At 39.2% G+C, this 18,782-nt stretch overlaps 3 protein-coding genes across 5 annotated transcripts in view; all 3 read left to right on the top strand.

Annotated features, from left to right (window-relative positions):
• The first annotated feature begins 3,332 nt into the window (after positions 1 to 3,332).
• Positions 3,333 to 18,782, top strand: part of LOC148349910 (uncharacterized) — a 46,907-nt gene continuing 31,457 nt past the window's right edge. Inside the window, exon 1 of the mRNA XM_088355475.1 lies at positions 3,333 to 3,560. Coding sequence (XP_088211601.1) covers positions 3,431 to 3,560 — 130 coding nt within the window. The 5' untranslated portion in view covers positions 3,333 to 3,430. The remainder of the gene's footprint in view (positions 3,561 to 18,782) is intronic.
• On the top strand, positions 6,541 to 12,804 carry LOC148349915 (uncharacterized). Its single transcript, XM_088319953.1, has 2 exons — positions 6,541 to 6,574; positions 9,594 to 12,804. The coding sequence occupies exons 1-2, from the start codon at positions 6,541 to 6,543 to the stop codon at positions 11,297 to 11,299; spliced, it is 1,740 nt and encodes a 579-aa protein (XP_088176079.1). The 3' UTR covers positions 11,300 to 12,804.
• Positions 14,283 to 18,750, top strand: LOC148349914 (uncharacterized). Of its 3 annotated transcripts, none has more exons than XM_088355470.1 (3): positions 14,345 to 14,491; positions 15,408 to 15,517; positions 16,367 to 18,750. In XM_088355470.1, the coding sequence occupies exons 2-3, from the start codon at positions 15,445 to 15,447 to the stop codon at positions 17,734 to 17,736; spliced, it is 1,443 nt and encodes a 480-aa protein (XP_088211596.1). In that variant the 5' UTR covers positions 14,345 to 14,491; positions 15,408 to 15,444; the 3' UTR covers positions 17,737 to 18,750. The 3 variants fall into 3 exon arrangements, with proteins under 3 accessions (XP_088211595.1, XP_088211596.1, XP_088211597.1); XM_088355471.1 differs by having other exon boundaries at positions 15,408 to 15,546; positions 16,367 to 18,748; XM_088355469.1 differs by lacking the exon at positions 15,408 to 15,517 and having other exon boundaries at positions 14,283 to 14,491; positions 16,367 to 18,745.

Below are 18,782 nucleotides of genomic sequence, written 5' to 3'. Positions count from 1 at the left end.
ATAGTGCTGGAAAACAGGGACCTCATAAACTATTTTGCTTTCATTATGAAAGTAGAATAGAATTACTACAAAAATACTACTACAGTAATACAATAATACAAAATACTACTACAGAATGATTTACTCCAAAAATACGACAAAAAGACAACTACAGTAATATTACAAAAATATTAAGAAATATGACAAAATTACTACTATGGGAATACTACAACCATTCTACAAAAATACTACTAAAATACTGCTTTGGAAATATACATCAATTATACTTCTACTGAAAAAAAACATAAATACATAATACCACAAGATAAAAAACTACGAGAGAAATATTAATACAAAAATACTACTACAAGAGGTTTACAACAGTAAAACTGCAAATTCTCCTATGGAAATATCACAAAAATACTACAAAATAAAACTACAGTAATATTAAGAAATATGACAAAATTACTACTATACTAATACTACAACAATTCTACAAAAATACTACTAAAATACTGCTTTGGAAATATACATCAATTATACTTCTACTGAAATACTAAAAAAACAAATACATAATACTGTAAGATAAAAACTACAAGAAAAATACTACTACAAAAATACTGCTACAAGAGGTTTACAAAAGTAATACTGCAAATCTCCTATGGAAATATCTCAAAAATACTACAAAAATAAAACTACAGCAACACTGTACTACAAAAATACTACAGATATACAACAAACATTCTTCTATGGAAATACTACAAAATACGACAAAGATAGTACAAAAATACTAAAAAGAATATACTATAGTAATACGACAAAAATATTCTAATCATAAAACTACTGTAATAATAAAAAAGACTACGAAAATACTACAAATATACAACAACAAAAATCTACTTTCAAAATACAACAAGATTACTACATAAATACATACCTGTCAACCACTACGTTTTTGCCGTACAAAATACGTTTATTATGCATTTTAAGATGTGTACGACGTACAAGAAAATCTGTACGGAAAAACGCAAATTTGTCAATTATGTATGTGTATAATATTCGGTATACACCGACTATCACAAAACGGCAAATCAATCAAGTGAAACGAGATCGCCGCAGTAGCCTCTATCTCGGTATCGTTTAATTTCGTTGCAAACAAAGGGAGCGTTTGATGCTACTGTGCGCATGCGTCTGCCGCTGTAGTGCCTAATTTCGACTCCCCTGCAAAATCCTCCCCCCTTGCGTGAACGTGCATCCTTCTGCGCTTCCGACAAAAGCGATCGTATTCTGTATAATCAGGGTTGGGTAGGCTACTTTAACTTGATTACTTTCAATTACTTTTGGATTACTCCAATACCAAATATGCTGATAAAAGACAATAGAAACTAAATATGAATAAAATTACTAAAGTAAAGGGAGTAACAGAATACATGGAACGGCAAAAATGATGTTGGCAAGCTGTTTGGATTTCTTTTCATTTTGTTTCTGTGGCATTTTACGTTAGTTTTGCCGGAGATCAAAGAGATCAAAGCCAGGAGAGAAAGCTTACCACGTGTTGTGAGACATCATTTTATTCATATTTAGTTTCTTTTGTCTTTAATTAGCATATTTGGTATTGGAGTACAGTGGAACCACGCTACTTCGCGGTTCCAAGTTTGCGGGTTCAGAGCTTCGCGGGTCTGAAAAAATAAAACAATAATAATAATAATTTCATTTTATTATTATTATTTTTTTTTAAAAGCATTTTTGAAGGGGCGTCACTACTTCGCAGATTTTCACTTTTCGCGGGTGGTTTTGGTCCCCATCAACCGCGATATCCGAGGGATTACTGTAATCCAAAAGTAATTGAAAGTAATCAAGTTAAAGTAACCCTACCCAACCCTGTATATAATAAGCTTATTAAAACAATAAAACATTATTTTGTTGTTGAGTTATTGTTTTTGTTTTGTTTTTGTTTTGATGTTCGAAATAAAGTATTCATTTATTCATTCATTCAAATTTAAAATACAAGCATCAATGGGTGATATTGTAATTTGGTTTACAAAATAGAAATGCCTACAAATTTTTTTCCTCCCAAAAATGTCTTTATTTACAAATTTAAATTTAAAGTGTTATTAAAGGATATTTTAGTTACGCTGATAAAAATTGTTCCTGATTTTTTTTCTTATTTTATTTTTTATTTTATTATTAAGAATATGTACATGTAACGGGTGTAATAATAACTTTTGTTGTATTAAAATTCCTGCTGAAATAAGTGTATAGTTTTTGGTAAGTGTCCTGCAATGATGAGTCCAACAGTGCCACCTGTTGGTATGGGGTAGAATTTGTTTTGGCTTTTGACATGTGACCGGAAGGCGGGGTTTTGTTGGCAGTCTACAGAACGAGCTGACAACGGTAAGACACATCTTTTGGTGCTCCACAAAAAAAGTTAATTTTAAACATTATAACCACAGCTGACAAATCTCTCAACATGCACAGTAATGTGATTGATGTTGTCAAGCTGTTTGGATTTATTTTCGTTTTGTTTCTGTTGTGGTAAAATGTTAATTCCCCTTATAGAGATCAAAGAGATCAAAGCCAGCAGAGAAGCTAATGTTGTGACTCATTTCATCTGCAGGTAAATTGTATCTGTTTTTATACTCATTATTGTTATTATTTCTATTTTCTCATATATATAAAAAAGGATGATGTTGGTTAAAATTCAGACTAAAGAAAAATATGTTGAATTAATTGTAAACGTTAAAAAAACACTATACGATCTCTTGTTAAAAGTGTCTTGTTAAAATGGATGTATTGTGATATTCTAAAATGTATTTTATGTAAATTGAAAAGTAAGATCTATGATATGCTTTTGGGCAGTCTACAGAGCGAGCTGCTAACGAGATCAAAGCCAGCAGAGAAGCTAATGTTGTGACTCATTTCATCTGCAGTAACTGTCATAAAAACCTCATCATCCAGTCCAGCGTGAATGTGGATCTTTGGTGGGACAGGTACACTGCGGTTACATACAGAATGATATAACGAAAAACATGTACAATATAACATGTTAAACAACATAAATAAAAACGTTTGAAAAAAAATATGGTGTAATATTATTTTTATTTTGTAAGGGAAAAGACGACGGTTTGGAAGGGCATGGAGCCCTGGAGCTTGGCAGGTATGTGAATAAAACTCTGGTTTCATTGGATCCCGCGTTGTAAACAAATGAGGGGTTTTTTTTTTCATTTAAAATCTGACTTCCCTGCCCATACTGTTTGCAAAGTAAGACGCACTTTGAACCTATTATTTTTTTTGTTTTGGGATCCAACTACAGAGGGATACCGAAAGCGCGTTCACGCGAGGGGGGAGGATTTTGCAGGGGACACCGTTCGAGTCTGTGATTGTTCCTGCCCACCTTTAGGAAAAAAACAACTCAATTTCTTTTGCTAAAAATGAAGTGATTGTTTCAAAAATGGCGACAATGTGTACAAGAGGGGAAGAAGAGATCAAAGAGGAAATATTAGAGGAAGAGGAGACCGAGCGAGAAGATCGAAGGTCGGACACCGTTCACAAGGAGCTTCGAGTTGTTTTGACAAGAGCAGGTTGGTCATTTTAGTTCCTATAACATCTTTGAAATCTTATTTTTTTGCTACTAAAGTATTCTGCATGATATATGTTCCATCTATATTCCATTTTCTTAATGTAGCTGCTACTAAAGGGGAGATCCAAGTATCAAACGAAAAAAACTATACGCTCATCTGGACCAAACATAAATCCATTTTGCGGCTAAACAAACTGCAAGAGTAATTTAATAATAAAGAAGATAGTGGTTTAATCGACATAACGGTTCCCCTTATGTTTCCTTTGTGCACTAAAATGGCGGCGGCAGGGATCTAAGGGGTTGCAATTGTATTTATTGTTAAAATATATTTGTTTACAAACGTGGAGTAAATATTGCAGTCAAAAATTGAAACCCAAGTTTCATCTTTAGGTCATTGAATAACCTCAGTCAGACCTCAGCTAGGTTGATAGTGAGCTAATAAATCAGATAAGCTAGTAGTGATTTGTGTCATTCGCAACAGCTCCCAACCAATAGAGAGGCGGTTCTCTTCCAGAGGGTTTTTTCCCCTCTTTTGATTGGTCAATGTGCATTTTTCCTTTGATTCGGTATTGTTTACTTTAAATGTGTTGAGTTTATTAAACGTTTTTAGAGAATAAATACATATGTTTTGTAGATCTATGGATGTACTAGTCAAGTCATGTTTATTTTTGACGCCCTTAATCACAAAGAGTCTCAAAGGGTTGCACGGACCACAGATTAATACAAACCACAGACTATTATGAGACCCTCCCCTGATCTAAAACCTACATGAGGGTAAGGAAAACCTCAAAAACCTCAAGTCAAGTAATGATTTTTTGTGACGCTCTTAATCAAAAAGTCTCAAAGGGTTGCACAGATCAAAGACTATTGCAACCTACAGACGATTATGACACCATCCCCTGATCCAAAACCTACATGAGGGATAATAATACACAGATATTGTCAACATAAAATATAGGTTATTCATATGCTATAGAAGTGAAGTGCGTTTTAAGCCTAGATTTAAACAGTTCCACTGAGGTTGCAGATCGAATCTCAGGGGAAGAGCATTTCACAGCACCGGGGCCCGAATGGAAAACTCTCTCCAACCTGCCGATCTCTTCTTGGCTCTTGGGATCATTAGTAGACCAGCCTTTTCAGAGCGAAGGCTTCGGACCGGAACATAGGGGGAAATTAAATCTGACAGATATGAGGCAGCAAGTCCATGCATGATTTTGTATACTATCAACAGAACCTTAAAATCACATCTTAAGCTAACAGGGAGCCAATGCGGGTTAGCTAAAATGGGAGTCATGTGATCAAACTTTCTTGTCTTAGTTAGAATCCTCGCTGCAGCATTTTTTTTACCAGCTGAAGGCTCTTGAAGTTGGACTTCGGGAGACCGGAGAGTAGTGCATTACAGTAATCAAGACGGGAAGTAACAAACGCGTGAATTATAATCTCTGCATCCGACTGAGACAGCATAGGGAATTTTAGCAATTTCCCGAAGATGGAAAAAAGCTGTTCTAGTAATATTCTTCACGTGTGTTTGAAAGGACAGATCAGGGTCAAATATGACACCTAAATCTTCGACTGAGTCACTGTGGGTGACTATTATTACATAATGATTCCTATATTACATAATGGTTCCTGTGTTTTTCACAGATGATGCGTTTTATGATTGGCCTTTATAAAAAAAGTTTATCCTTGTTAAAAACGGACTTTTGGTGTGTTTTTCATCCATCTGTCCATCCATTATCTGCACTGCTTATCCTCAGTAGGGTCGCGGGGGTGCTGGAGCCCATCCCAGATATCTGCGGGCAGTGGGCAGGGGACACAGAGACGGACAATTCGCTCGCTCATTCACACCTGAGGGCAATTTCGACCGGGCAATTAACCTGATACGCATGTTTTTGGAATGTCGGAGGAAACCGGAGTGCCCGGAGGAAACCCACGCAAGCACGGGGAGAACATGCAAACTCCACACAGGAGGTTCGATCTCATGACCTCAGAACTGTGCCTCACATGCGCTAACCACTGCGCCGCCCTGCTGCCCGTGTGTTTTTTTTTTTTAATTCGTCAAAAGTAAAAAAAAATGCTGTTTGAAGTCAAGTCATTTTTATTTGTATAGCCCTAAATCACAAAGAGTCTCAAAGGGCTTCACAGATTATTACACAGACTATTTTTCAGCCGACGAGAAGAGTAGGTTATTCATATGCTATGGAGTAGAAGTGAGTTTTAAGCTTAGATTTAAACATTTCCACTGAGGTTGCAGATTGGATCTCAGGGGGAAGAGCATAGAATGCTAGATATCTCTTTTCACTCCACCAGCTTTTTCTTTGCTTTCTCACTCACAAGCACAGCCACCCATTCTCTAGCATGTCCACCCGTAACTCCAGACTTTCTACCATACATAACTCCAAGCTGTAATTCACCCTTTCCTTTCATCTTTGTTTCACTCAAGGCTAACACATCAACCTTCCTTTTAGTCACCATCCTTCCAATCTCCTCTTTCTTCCACTCAGTCGCTTTACTTTCACATCCTCTCACATTTAGTGACCCTATAACTAGGGTTTGCGAGACCTTTCTGTCTCCCGTCCCTCTTTTTTTGCCTTGCTGTCTCTTAGGGAGTAGAGATAGAGAGGAGAGGATCCCCAATCCCCTCGCTCCCTCCACTTTTGTCGCCTCTTACGACATGCACCGGACCACGGTGGGAGAATTCTCTCACCTCCCATGGCATGAGTGCACTGCAGGAAAGAGGTCTAAATATAATGGAAGCTAGAGCTCTTGTTGGTGATAGGAATGAGTGGAGAGGTGTTGTAAAAGGATAGTGGGATGTATGGACGCCTTCTAAGGGATAGGCGGGCACCCGTATGATGCGGCAGGGGTAAACCGGCGAAAGCTGTCGGGCCCTGCTGTCGAACAGAAGAGTGTGTTGTGTACCCTGACCCGAGTGACACGGCCGCTTTCTGGTGTCCCGTTTCATCTGGAGGGACGAAAGCATGACCGACTTGGGTGCCGAGATGCTTAACTTGTGTGGGTGTTTGGGCATTTGGGTTGGCCATGGTCAAGTTTTTTGCTACTTTTTCTTTTCTTTGTTTTTGTCTAAGTGTTTGTCTTGCTGTTGGTCACCCCTCTTGAGGGAAATGACCAAGGTGGATAGATAGATAGATAGATATGAATAGGATTCAAAGGCATAAAAAGGGCGGGGGTAGAACATTGCCTCTCTTGGTATGCGGATGATCTGCTCATTTATATTTGTGATCCCCTCCCTAGCATCCCAAATATTCTCAATCTATTAGTATCATTTGGTGACATTTCTGAAAACAAGCTAAATATTTCTAAAAGAGAATTTTTCCCAGTTATTTAGTTGGCCAGGGAGATGTCGCATAATCGAATACCTTTCAAGATTGCTCTTGATAGTACGAGATACCGGAGTGTAGTCGTTCTTCTGTACGGTCTGTAAGGTCGGACGAACAGAGATGAAACTCCCTACCGCTCTCTCCAGCAGGTAGGACACAGACTATAAAAATGATCGTTTTACCCTGGTACTTATATATATTCCTATCACCAACAAGAGCTCTAGCTTCCTCTAGATTTAGACTTCTTTCCTGCAGTGCACTCATAACACCATCCATCCACGTCAGTCGCGGCCTTCCTCTTGCTCTCCTTCCATTGACTTCTGCTCTGTAGATCCTCTTCAACATTTGCTCCTCATCCATCCTCTCCATGTGTCCAAACCATCCTTTGAATCCACACCCAAAGTGTTCGATAGCGACTGTGAACAGCAACGGAGACAATGGACAACCCCGCGTAGTACCACGAAATAGAGGGAACTGTTGAGACTGCTCAGAGGCGCATGGGAGAGAATAAAGTTATTTAACCCAAGAGTGGAAACCAGTCCTAAAACGAAAGCGGTGTAAAGAAAAATGGGTATGTCCACTCTACCCTGTTGAAGGCCTTTTCTACGTCAAGAGAGACCACAACCTCCGTCTTAATAAATTGGTGAGGAAAGCGAGCTCTGTTGTGGGCACAGAGCTGGGCAGCCTGACAACAGTAGCTGAGAGACGGGCACTGAAAAAGCTGCGGTCAATCATGGACAATTCATCACATCCACTACACAGCATTATCTCCAAACGGAAGAGCAGCTTCAGCGACAGACTGCTGTCACAGTCTTGTTCCACGGACAGACTGAGGAGATCATTTCTACCTCATGCCATGAGGCTCTTTAACTCTGCCCGGGGGAGTAAAAGCCCACATTAAACCACACCCCCACATTTGCAGATGACCCTATTTTTATTACAGTGTGTATTTTATGTGGCACTATTTAAATACTCTATCAACACGTTACATTGGGTATGTATGTATTATATTCCTTTTACTTTATTATTTTTTTATTTTCAACACAAGAATACTGCTGGAAATGTGAATTTCCCTACAGTGATGAATAAAGTATCTATCCATCTATCTATCTATCTAGACATCTATCTATCTAGACACCTATCTCGACATTATCTAGACATCTATCTAGACATCTATCTAGACATCTATCTATCTAGACATCTATCTATCTATCTAGACATCTACCTATCTAGACATCTATCTAGACATCTATCCATCTAGAGATCTATCTAGACATCTATCTAGACATCTATCTATTTATCTATATATCTATCTATCTAGACATCTATTTATCTATCTAGACATCTATTCATCTATCTAGACATCTATTCATCTATTTAGACATCTATCTATCTAGACATCTATCTAGACATCTATCTATCTAGAGATCTATCTAGACATCTATCTAGACATCTATCTATTTATCTATATATATCTATCTATCTAGACATCTATTTATCTATCTAGACATCTATTCATCTATCTAGACATCTATTTATCTATCTAGACATCTATTCATCTATCTAGAAATCTATCTATCTATCTATCAAGACATATATCTATCTAGACATCTATATATCTATCTATCTAGACATCTATATATATATATCTATCTAGACATCTATCTAGACATCTATCTATCTAGACATCTATCTATCTAGACATCTACCCATCTATTTATCTATCTATCTGTCTATCTATCTCTATCTATCAAGACGGGACTGAGGAAGTGCGGTTGATGTTGAGCAGCCATCTTTCATTGGCGAAATAATGCCTTCCCTTTATTAAAACCCGTTTGGGCATCTGATATCATCTTTCACATAATGCCTTCCAAACGAAGTACCAGCTAAAGACAAATTGGACAATATGAAGCGCAATCTGCTGGGTCCTTGCCTTTCTGATGGATAAACGATATTGAAGCTTGTCTGAATGGAATCGGAAGGGTCCCTTCGTTAAATGACTGCTTTTACATGTCTAGTAGGGGGCCAAAAGATCCGAGAATCGTTTATAGAACTCAAAAGAGTAACCGTCTAGCCAATCAAATTTATCTGTAAAGCACTTTTCAGGCAAAAAATTGCTACTCAAAGTGCTGTATAAAAACATTTGGAAAACAACAAGACAGTCAAATTCCCACTGGAGGGGGAAATGTCAGAACTTGGGACAGGGGTCTAGGGAAGGGCGTGGCATATAAGAACCAGTGATACCCGGAACGCGAAGTAGCGAAGGGTTTTCTGTACTTCTCAAAAACGATTTTTGCTGGGTGAGTAAACATTGGTATTTATCTATCTAGACATCTATCTATCTAGACATCTACCCAAATCTATGTGTTCTTTGTCTAGTACCAGCTCGGTGGCCTTGGGGGTATGGCGCCTGCCCAGAGACTGGGAGGTCGCTGGTTCAAGCCTCGGCCGAGTCATACCTAAGACTTAAACATTGGTACCCGTTGCCTCCCTGCTTGGCGTTGAGCATTAGGGGTTGGAATTGGGAGGTTTGGTCACCTAATGACTCCCAACTCCTCAGTTGAGCGAGGGGGCTGGGAATCCCCTCCTCTGTACCAATCTCCCAAAAAGTCAGAAATGACTCTAGCCACCTCCCACTAGGGGGATATGGCTGCGGTATATAATATAACAATAATGTGTTCTTTGTCCTGCAGATGTCTGTGAAGAATATCTTTGTCCTGGGTGGCAGGAACAAGAGTGGCCTGGTGTTAAAAGTGAGGAGGTGGATTTGAAGCCTGATCATGTTAAAAAGGAGGAGGAGGAGGAGCATCCAGTTCATGTTAAAGAGGAGGAAGAAGAAAAGCCTGTTCATGTTAAAAAAGAGGAAAATTTCACTGAATTGCTCGTGGCAGGAGTCCATTCAACTGTCGAAGGTCAACATGAAGAGAACAAATGGCAGGAGCATCTAAGTAGCAGTTCCCGTCATGACGTGAAAACTGATGACGGCAACACCTCCGACTCTGCGCCCACCGATGGCGACGAAGAGTCGGAAAGTGAAAACAAATGTTCTCATTGTGGGAAAACGTTTCCACTCAAGAGTGATTTAAAATTGCATATGGTAGTTCACGCTGGTGAGAAGCCTTTTCCGTGTCTGGTTTGCGGTCAAAGATTCAGCAAGAGGAACATCTTAAAATCACACACAAGAACCCACGATGATGAGATGCCTTTTGCATGCTCAGTTTGCGGTCAAAAATACAGCCGAAAAGAAGGATTAATAATACACACAAGACTTCACACAGGGGAGAAGCCTTTTTCCTGCTCGATTTGCGGCCAAAAATTCAGCCAGAAACGAGTCTTAAAAGACCACACGAGAACCCACACTGGCGAGAAGCCTTTTTCCTGCTCAGTTTGCGGTCAGAAATTTAACCAGCGCGGGAGCTTAAAGAGACACACAAAAATCCACACTGGTGAGAAGCCTTTTGCATGCTCTCTTTGCGGTCAAAAATTTACTCATCGCGAGAGTTTAAAAAGACACACAAGAATCCACACAGGGGAGAAACCTTTTGCATGTTCTATTTGCAGTCAAAGATTTAGCCAGAGCGACAGCTTAAAACAACATACAATAACCCATGATGGCGAGAAGCCTTTTGACTGCTCTGTTTGTGGTCAAAGATTCCGCCGGAAAGAACATTTAAAAACACATACAAGACTCCACACTGGTGAGAAACCTTTTGCCTGCTTTATTTGCAGTCAAAAATTTCACATGAGCCATAGCTTAAAAAAACACATAAGAACCCACACTGGTGAGAAGCCATATGCCTGCACAGTTTGCGGTCAAAAATTCTCTGATAATGGGAGCTTAAAACAACACATTAAAGTCCACACAGGTGAGAAGCCTTTTGCGTGCTCTGTTTGTGGTAAAAAATACAGCGGAAAGAATCTCTTAAAAAGGCACACAAGAAACCACACTGGTGAAAGGCCTCTTGCGTGTTCGGTTTGCGATGAAAAATTCTTTGATCGTGGAAAATTACAAACACACATAAGAACCCACACCGGTGAGAAGCCCTTTTCCTGCTCAATTTGCGGTCAAAATTTTAACCAGAGCGGGAACTTAAAAAGACACACAAGAATCCACACAGGAGAGAAACCTTTTGCATGCTCTATTTGCAGTAAACGATTTCACCAGAGTGGGAGCTTAAAAAGACACACAAGAACCCACATTGGTGAGAAGCCTTTTGCCTGCTCAATTTGTAGTCAAAGATTCCACCGGAAAGAACATTTAAAAACACACGCAAGAATCCACACAGGCGAGAAACCTTTTTCATGCTCAATTTGCGGTCAAAAATTCAGCCAGAAACGAGTCTTAAAAGACCACACAAGAACCCACACTGGTGAGAAGCCTTTTTCCTGCTTAATTTAAGGTAAACAATTTAACAGGAGTGGGTGCTTAAGGAAGTAGCGCAGCGGCTGAGTGGTTCGCGCGTCTGCGGCACAGTTTTGAGGTCATGAGATCGAGCCTTCCTGTGAAGAATTTGCATGTTCTCCCCGTGGTTGCGTGGGTTTCCTCTGGGTCCTCCTGTTTCCTCCCACATACCCCCAACAAACATGCATGTCAAGTTTATTGGCACGTCCAAATTGTCCCTAGGTGTGAATGAGCGAGCGAGTCTGTCTCTATGTGGCAAGCAGTTGAGGGTGTCCCCTACCCACTGCCCGAAGATAGCTCGAATGGGCTCCTGTACCCCCGCGACCCTACTGAGGATAAGCCATGCAGATAATGGATGGAGCGTGCTTATGGCACACAAAAAAATACACTGGTAAAAAATATTTTGCCTGCTCTATTTTGCCATCTCTAAATGAACAGATTCGTGTACTCTTGACATTGTTGGTATGGCTTATTTAAACTTCCTTTAGCATGCATGCATGTATGTATATATATATATATATATATATATATATATATATATATACTGACATGTGCTAGTTTTGAAAATGTTTCATTAAATTTTACTGGTTTTGCAGGTTGATCTTTTTAAAGCCTCAGTGTGTGATATTTGACCACTAGATGACACTGTTTTGCCAAGTGCACAGCGTGGTGGCATGGTGCCAACTTCAATAAATTGTGTAAAGGAAATACACATTACTTGACCTATGATTTTTTATATCGAAATTAAGACTTGTATGATAGTTCAGATTCAAGTCAAATTTATTTATGACGCCCTTAATCACAAAAATGTCTCAAAGGACTGCACAGGATTACAATGACACATGATGGTAACATGATGAAAATGTGTCCGGAAAGTGCATGACAGCAGCGACGCCTCCAGCCTGTAAACTAGTCGAGAGAGCCTATGATGGCCACGACGCAGCTTCCCATCTCTGCCAGCTGGTCCATGCAGGCGTTCACATGCTTCAGGTCAAATGCTGGTCCGCTGACTCCTCTCAAATCACCTTCTCCTTCGTATCACCACCAGGCAGGCAGTCGGGAAAAGACTAGATATGTTTGCTTCGTATTTCATTCAATGTTTTTTTTTTTTACTGAATGAAAGTTTTTTGTTCCACGAGGAGGGAATTTAAATATTACACACTGTCTTTTAATGATTAATTATATACAATTCAATCATGTGTAATTGTGCCTTAGTATCGTTGCTTTATATTTTACTATTGACTTCTCCTACAAAGAACTTTCTGATTTTCTCTGTGTCCCCAACACAATCAGGCAGTCATGGTTTAGTCACCACCGTAGGAGTAACCAGCTCCTTTTAGGGGACACTTGGGTATCCCGAATTCAACCCAAGTCCCCACCAAAACTATAGTATTTTAAAAAACTCTTTTGTTTAATAAAATATGACTTTAAATACCATGAAAAGTGCTAGCTAAAGTATAGAAAAAAATAAGACTAAACAATAATGTGAAAAACGCAGGCCCACTGCCTTGAAATGATTCAGTCTATTTGATTCCTAGCACTGCTTTACACCATCCCCCCCCCCCCCCCCTCCGGTGTATTACGGTGAAAGTTTGTTATAATAGAAGCAGAAAAACGCCACAATTCAATTAACTAAAGGGACATTCAATTAATACTAACGGCCTTAAAACGAACATTCAATTGAAAAAAACGGCCTTTTAAAATGAAAAGCCTTTCGTAAAATATTGAAATATAAAAATGGGATTTTACATCTTATATCACCTTAGGTGAAATGAGTCGTTTTGTCGACTGAAAGAGGGTAATTTTTATGCAGTGTATTTTAAAATAATTGTGTTTCGACAACTTAATTCGTTTTTGAATGGTCTTATCGTAAAAATACTCAACATTAATTTGTTTGTTTTGAATACCAACACAATGCGAGTATGACCTTCTTTTCATGACCCGGAAGACGTTTAGTTTTTCTTCTATTCCACAACATCCGCCTCGGCTGTGTGCTGCCCTCTAAGGGTGATTTTTATTGAGCGTATTTCAAAATAAATGTGTTTCAACAACTTAATTCGTTTTATAATGGTCTTTTAATAAAAACAACTAACCATTAATTTGTTTTGAATACCAACACAACGCTAGAACTTATTTTCATGACCCGGAAGACGTATTGTTTTTCTTCTATTCCACAACCTCCGCCTCGGCTGCGCTCTGCCCTCTAGCGTCCATGTCCTCGCATCTATCGACCCACAATCTCAAATACTGTGCGGTTCATTTAGGTAACAAAAGTTAGCTCTCGCTTTAAAAAATGTTTGTTGTTGAGCCAGATTTAGTGTTGAGCGAACTCTGAATTCTGCAGCTTAATTTCGGCGATCTTATGTGAGTGCCTAGAAACAGACGCGAGGGGGCAGCAGGCCGCCAGTAGTGGGATAATGAGCAAAAAATGAACTTCTCCGGTTGTATGATATTGGCCAATATTTGTTGGTTAAACGCATATAGTTTTGATTTTGATCATTCTTTTTTCTTAAAAATAAAATACAGGGACCAGTTGTTTATTGTTTACATACATCAATACAGAAATGAAAAAAGAAATCCTGAATGGTACACAAACCTTAAATTCTAGCTAATTGATGATTTTTATTCCAAATGTATACTCATAATTGCATTATTAATGTAAATTAACATCCTGACGAAGAGTAACCATCTTCAGTCTTCAGTAAATCGGTGTGAAACCGGCAAACAAAAGAGCTAGACAGTGAAGAGCAACCAAGATCTGCAGTACCACATTAATCCACAGGAGGGCGCTTTTCCACAAGGTTCAACTTAGTCGTTTCTTCGTTTCATGTATAAAAAAATGTTTTAAAATATTTAACATGATTGCAAAAAAAACGAAAACGGTCATAAATTGTGCCTTCCCAAAAATGTATTAGAAAATATTTCTAACGTATCTCTTTTGGGACCGGAAGTTGTTTAGTTATAGCTCCGCCTACTTCCACTGTCCGTTCGAATCGGTTTACGATTGTTCCTGACCACGTTTCGGAAAAAACTCAAATCATCTTGGTAAAAATCAAGGGATTGCTTTAAACATGGCGAACATGTGTACAAGAGGGAAAGGAGAGTTTATAGAGCAAGAGGAGAGTGAGCGAGAAGTTCGTAGACCGGACGCCGTTATTAAGCAACTTCGTGTTGTTCTGAACAGAGCAGGTTGGTCAGCTAAATTTTGGCCTCCTTTCTTGCTAGCCATCTAGTTTTGGGTCTTACTATATAGTCATTATGTTTTGTGTTTTTTTTTTTTTATTCAAACGTGCAGATTTAATATCGTGGCGATCGATTGAAACGCAAAATTTATCTTCGTGTCATTGAATAACCTTCGTCAGACTTTAGCTAGGTCGATGGTGAGCTAATAAATCAAGCTAAGCTAGTACAGACGCTCCCCTATTTTTACGACCATTCGACTAAAAAAAACCGGTAGATACGAAAAAAAAATCCGGGATGTCAAAAAGTATCCTGTGAGTTAGATTTTGTATTGTGTGCACCTTTTCCGAGTACTGTAGTGCTTCTTTCCGCCGCTACCGGTGTTATGCGGAGAATTGCATCGCCGCCGACAATTGCATCCCCTGTTGCGGGAGCGCGCACACGTCACTCCTGTTACTACAACCACTTTTACCTCGTTTTATCTCACTTTTACATCACTTTTCGGGTATGTAAGGGCGAACATATATCCAAGACCACTTCGTCTTGCATTTGTTGGGAATGTAATACAACTTAAACCATGTCTTCTTTGTATTTGTTGTGAACGTGATCGAACGGTAATGCACACCGTATATAAAGCACTTTTGAGCAGGTAACGTGTTTATTTTGCCTTTTCCGACTCAAATCGCTCGTATTTAAACTGTTATGCACGCTACCATAAAGCTGATTATGCTGAAACGAAGTGTCGAACCAGGATAAGCGGACTGTCAAACCATCAACAGATAAACGGGAGACGAACGTGTTTGATTTCTTCTCATAGTCAAACGAAGACGTAACACGTCGATAATTGTATTTTGTGTTTGACTTGAGTAAACAGATCATCGTGTGCCTAATATTGTCACAGCAACTGTGTCTTTTTTTTTTCTAGTACAAATGATCCAACGTCAACCTAACAAATGTAAACCATGCTGGTGGGAGGGACCAGCCTGGCTGCCGAGAAATGCACCCCCCATCTATCTCTGGCTATGAAGGTTGCAGGTCCATGAAATTTACCCTGGTTACTCGTGGTGGGTCCATATCCTCACAGTGAAAAGCACACCTCGCTGGATGCAACTAAACCTGTTTTAAGAGAGGGTGTATTTTTGGTCACATAAAACCCTAAAGCAAGAATTATAATGTTGATTAATCAGGGAGGAATCATGTATATCTTTAAACGGTCAAATCATTTTTACTTAAATTATTTTATTAAATTAAAAGGGACATTTTATACGAGAAAAAAACACGTGATTGTCTTCGTTAAAAGACTGCAAATAGGCAAGGAAGAAATAAGCAGTGTGAGAATAGTAATGTTTATTTAAAGGAATAAACTATGTTAACTCTTTTCTGAAGGAACCAAAACACAAACTTGAGCACGAAAAAAAGCATCGGATGTCGCTATCAGGTAGATATCCACACATCAATAGAATAGACGTTGGGAAACATGGTATGCAACGAGATTGGACATGGCACTCCAGGGTAAATCATGTAATAATGACCTCAAAGAGAAAAAAAAAGACAAAAGACTATCGAGATAAATAGACAAAAGACTATCGAGATAAATAGAAGAAACTCACAAACAAATTCAACTTATGAACGTTCGGCCGGAACCAATCTCGTTCGTAACTAGGGAAGCGTCTGTAGTGATGTGTGTCATTTGTGAACATTATGGCTCTACGAGGGACGGGGGCCGGCTCCTCACCAATGGGGAGTCGGTTCCCTTTCGAGAGGGATTTTTTTCCTCTTTGATTGGTCAATGTGTATTTTTTTCCAAAGATTCAGTTTAGCCTACTTTAAATTTGTTGAAAATATTTAACGTTTTAAGAACAATGTGTGTTTTGTGTTCTGCAGACGTCAGTGAAGAATATCTTTGTCCTGGGCGGCGGGAACAAGAGTTGCCTGGCAACAAAGGGCATGAGGTGGATTTGAATCCTGATCACGTTAAAAAGAAGGAGAAGGAGGAGCATCCACTTCATGTTAAAGAGAAGGAAGAAGAAAAGCCTGTTCACATTAAAACGGAGGATGATTTCACGGAATTGCTCGTGGCAGGGGTCCATTCAACCGCCCAAGGTCTGGGTCAACAAATGGAGAAGAAGTGGAAGGAGCCTCCAAGTAGCAGCTCCCGTCATGATGTGAAAACTGATGACGGCAACACGTCCAACTCTGCACACACCGATGGCGACGAAGAGTCGGAAAGTGAAAACAAATGTTCTCATTGTGGGAAAACGTTTCCACTCAAGAGTGATTTAAAATTGCATATGGTAGTTCACACTGGTGAGAAGCCATTTTCCTGCTCGGTCTGCGGTCAAATATTCAGCCTGAAAGGAAACTTAACCCAACATATAATAACCCACACTGGTGAGAAGCCTTTTTCCTGCTTAGTTTGCGGTCAAAAATTTAACCGGAGCGGGAGCTTACGAAGACACACAAAAATCCACACTGGTGAGAAACCTTTTGCATGCTCTATTTGCGGTCAAAGATTTACTTTAAGTGAGAATTTAAAAAGACACACAAGCACCCACACTGGTGAAAAACTATTTTCCTGCTCAGTTTGTGGTCAAAGATTCAGGCTGAAAGGAAACTTGAAAAAGCACACAAGAACCCACACTGGTGAAAAACTTTTATCCTGCTCAGTTTGCGGTCAAAGATTCAGCCTGAAAGAAAACTTAAAAAAACACATGAGAACCCACACTGGTGAGAAGCCCTTTTCCTGCTCAGTTTGCGGTCAAAGATTCAGCTGGAAGAAGTCTTTAAAATCACACGCAAGAACCCACACTGGTGAAAAACCTTATGCCTGCACAGTTTGCGGTCAAAAATTCTCTGAGAATGGGAGCTTAAAACAGCACACAAGAGTCCACACAGGTGAGAAGCCTTTTTCCTGCTCAGTTTGTGGTCAAAGGTTCAGCCTGAAAGGTAACTTAAAAATCCACACAAGAACCCACACTGGTGAGAAGCCATATGCCTGCACAGTTTGTGGTCAAAAATTCTCTGAGAATGGGAGCTTAAAACAACACAAAAGAATCCACACTGGTGAGAAGCCTTTTGCCTGCTCAGTTTGTGATCAAAGATTTTGCCAGAAAGAATATTTAAAAACACACGTAAGAACCCACACTGGTGAAAAGCCTTTTGCGTGCTCTGTTTGCGATAAAAAGTACAGCGTTAAGAATCTCTTACAAAGACACACAAGAACCCACACTAGTGAAAAGTCTTTTTCCTGCTAAATTTGAGGTAAAAATGTAACCAGGGTGGCCGCATAAAAAGGCACACAAGAACCCACACTGGTGAAACACATTTTTCAATCATAAATTCTCAAGTCAAGCTAAAATATGCTAGTGAGAATAGTATTAGTCACTCCGTTTGATATGATTTCTTGCATTTAGGTTTAGGAAATCCATCACTGAATGAAGTGTATACATTGTGATATGGCTTATCTAAATTTTCCTTAGCATGCATATACGGTCTAATGTATGGGCGGCACGGCGGATGAGTGGTTAGTGCATCCGCGCATATATATGTAAACATACATACATGTTTGTATGTATATGCATGTGCTATTTTTGAAAATGTTTCATTAAAATGTACTGGTTTTGCAGGCCTATTCTTTTAAAGCCTCATTGTGTCATATTTACCCACTTGGTTTCCAACCAATCACTCATAGCACCCCTCAAAGTTCTGAACATAAAATCGCCCCTGGTCACAACCAATATTAAACGATGACTTGAAAAAAACAAATAGACTGATCAATGAATGTCTCGTTCACGCAGCATTCCAGAAAAGCTTAAACTACGTTATTTTTATTTGATTTTCTTATCACTAACGTAATTGTGCTTTTCCCAATCTCACGTCACATTTGTGTATGGTCAAGATTTGGTGCCATAACAAAACTTAAGCCAATGCCTGGTGACGCATGTACACGTGTTATTTTTTTTGAGTTGATCAAATAACCTTTTCCAATATTCTTTTTAAATCCGATTATAAGTGAATAAATCTACAACGTACACACACCTTTTTTTTTTACCTATAATGAAAGCATCATAACTAGTCCGGAAGTGGACCCTCTTTAGAGATCTTTTGTTGACTGAATTAGGGTGATTTTTATAGAGCGTATTTTAAAATACCGTAAATTCCGGACTATAAGCCGCTACTTTTTCCCCAAACGTTCAACCCTGCGGCTTATTCACTGACGCGGCCAATTTATGTCATTTTTCTAACTGCCGCCAGCGGCGCTGGAGTACAAAAGGTAAGATTTAAACCGCTGGAATATATG

This window comes from Urocampus carinirostris, chromosome 16 (genome assembly GCF_059441175.1).
Source record: "Urocampus carinirostris isolate Australia breed hairy pipefish chromosome 16, RoL_Ucar_1.0, whole genome shotgun sequence".
NCBI lineage: Eukaryota > Metazoa > Chordata > Actinopteri > Syngnathiformes > Syngnathidae > Urocampus > Urocampus carinirostris.
This window is presented reverse-complemented; position numbering and strand designations above follow the sequence as displayed.

Coding starts and splice junctions, on each gene's coding strand:
- LOC148349915 (XM_088319953.1), top strand. CDS start 6,541: ATGACCGACTTGGGTGCCGAGATGCTTAACTTGT. Junction 6,575..9,593: donor TGCCGAGATGCTTAACTTGT/GTGGGTGTTTGG, acceptor TTTGTCCTGCAG/ATGTCTGTGAAGAATATCTT.
- LOC148349914 (XM_088355469.1), top strand. CDS start 14,374: ATGGCGAACATGTGTACAAGAGGGAAAGGAGAGTTTATAGAGCAAGAG. Junction 14,492..16,366: donor TGTTGTTCTGAACAGAGCAG/GTTGGTCAGCTA, acceptor TGTGTTCTGCAG/ACGTCAGTGAAGAATATCTT.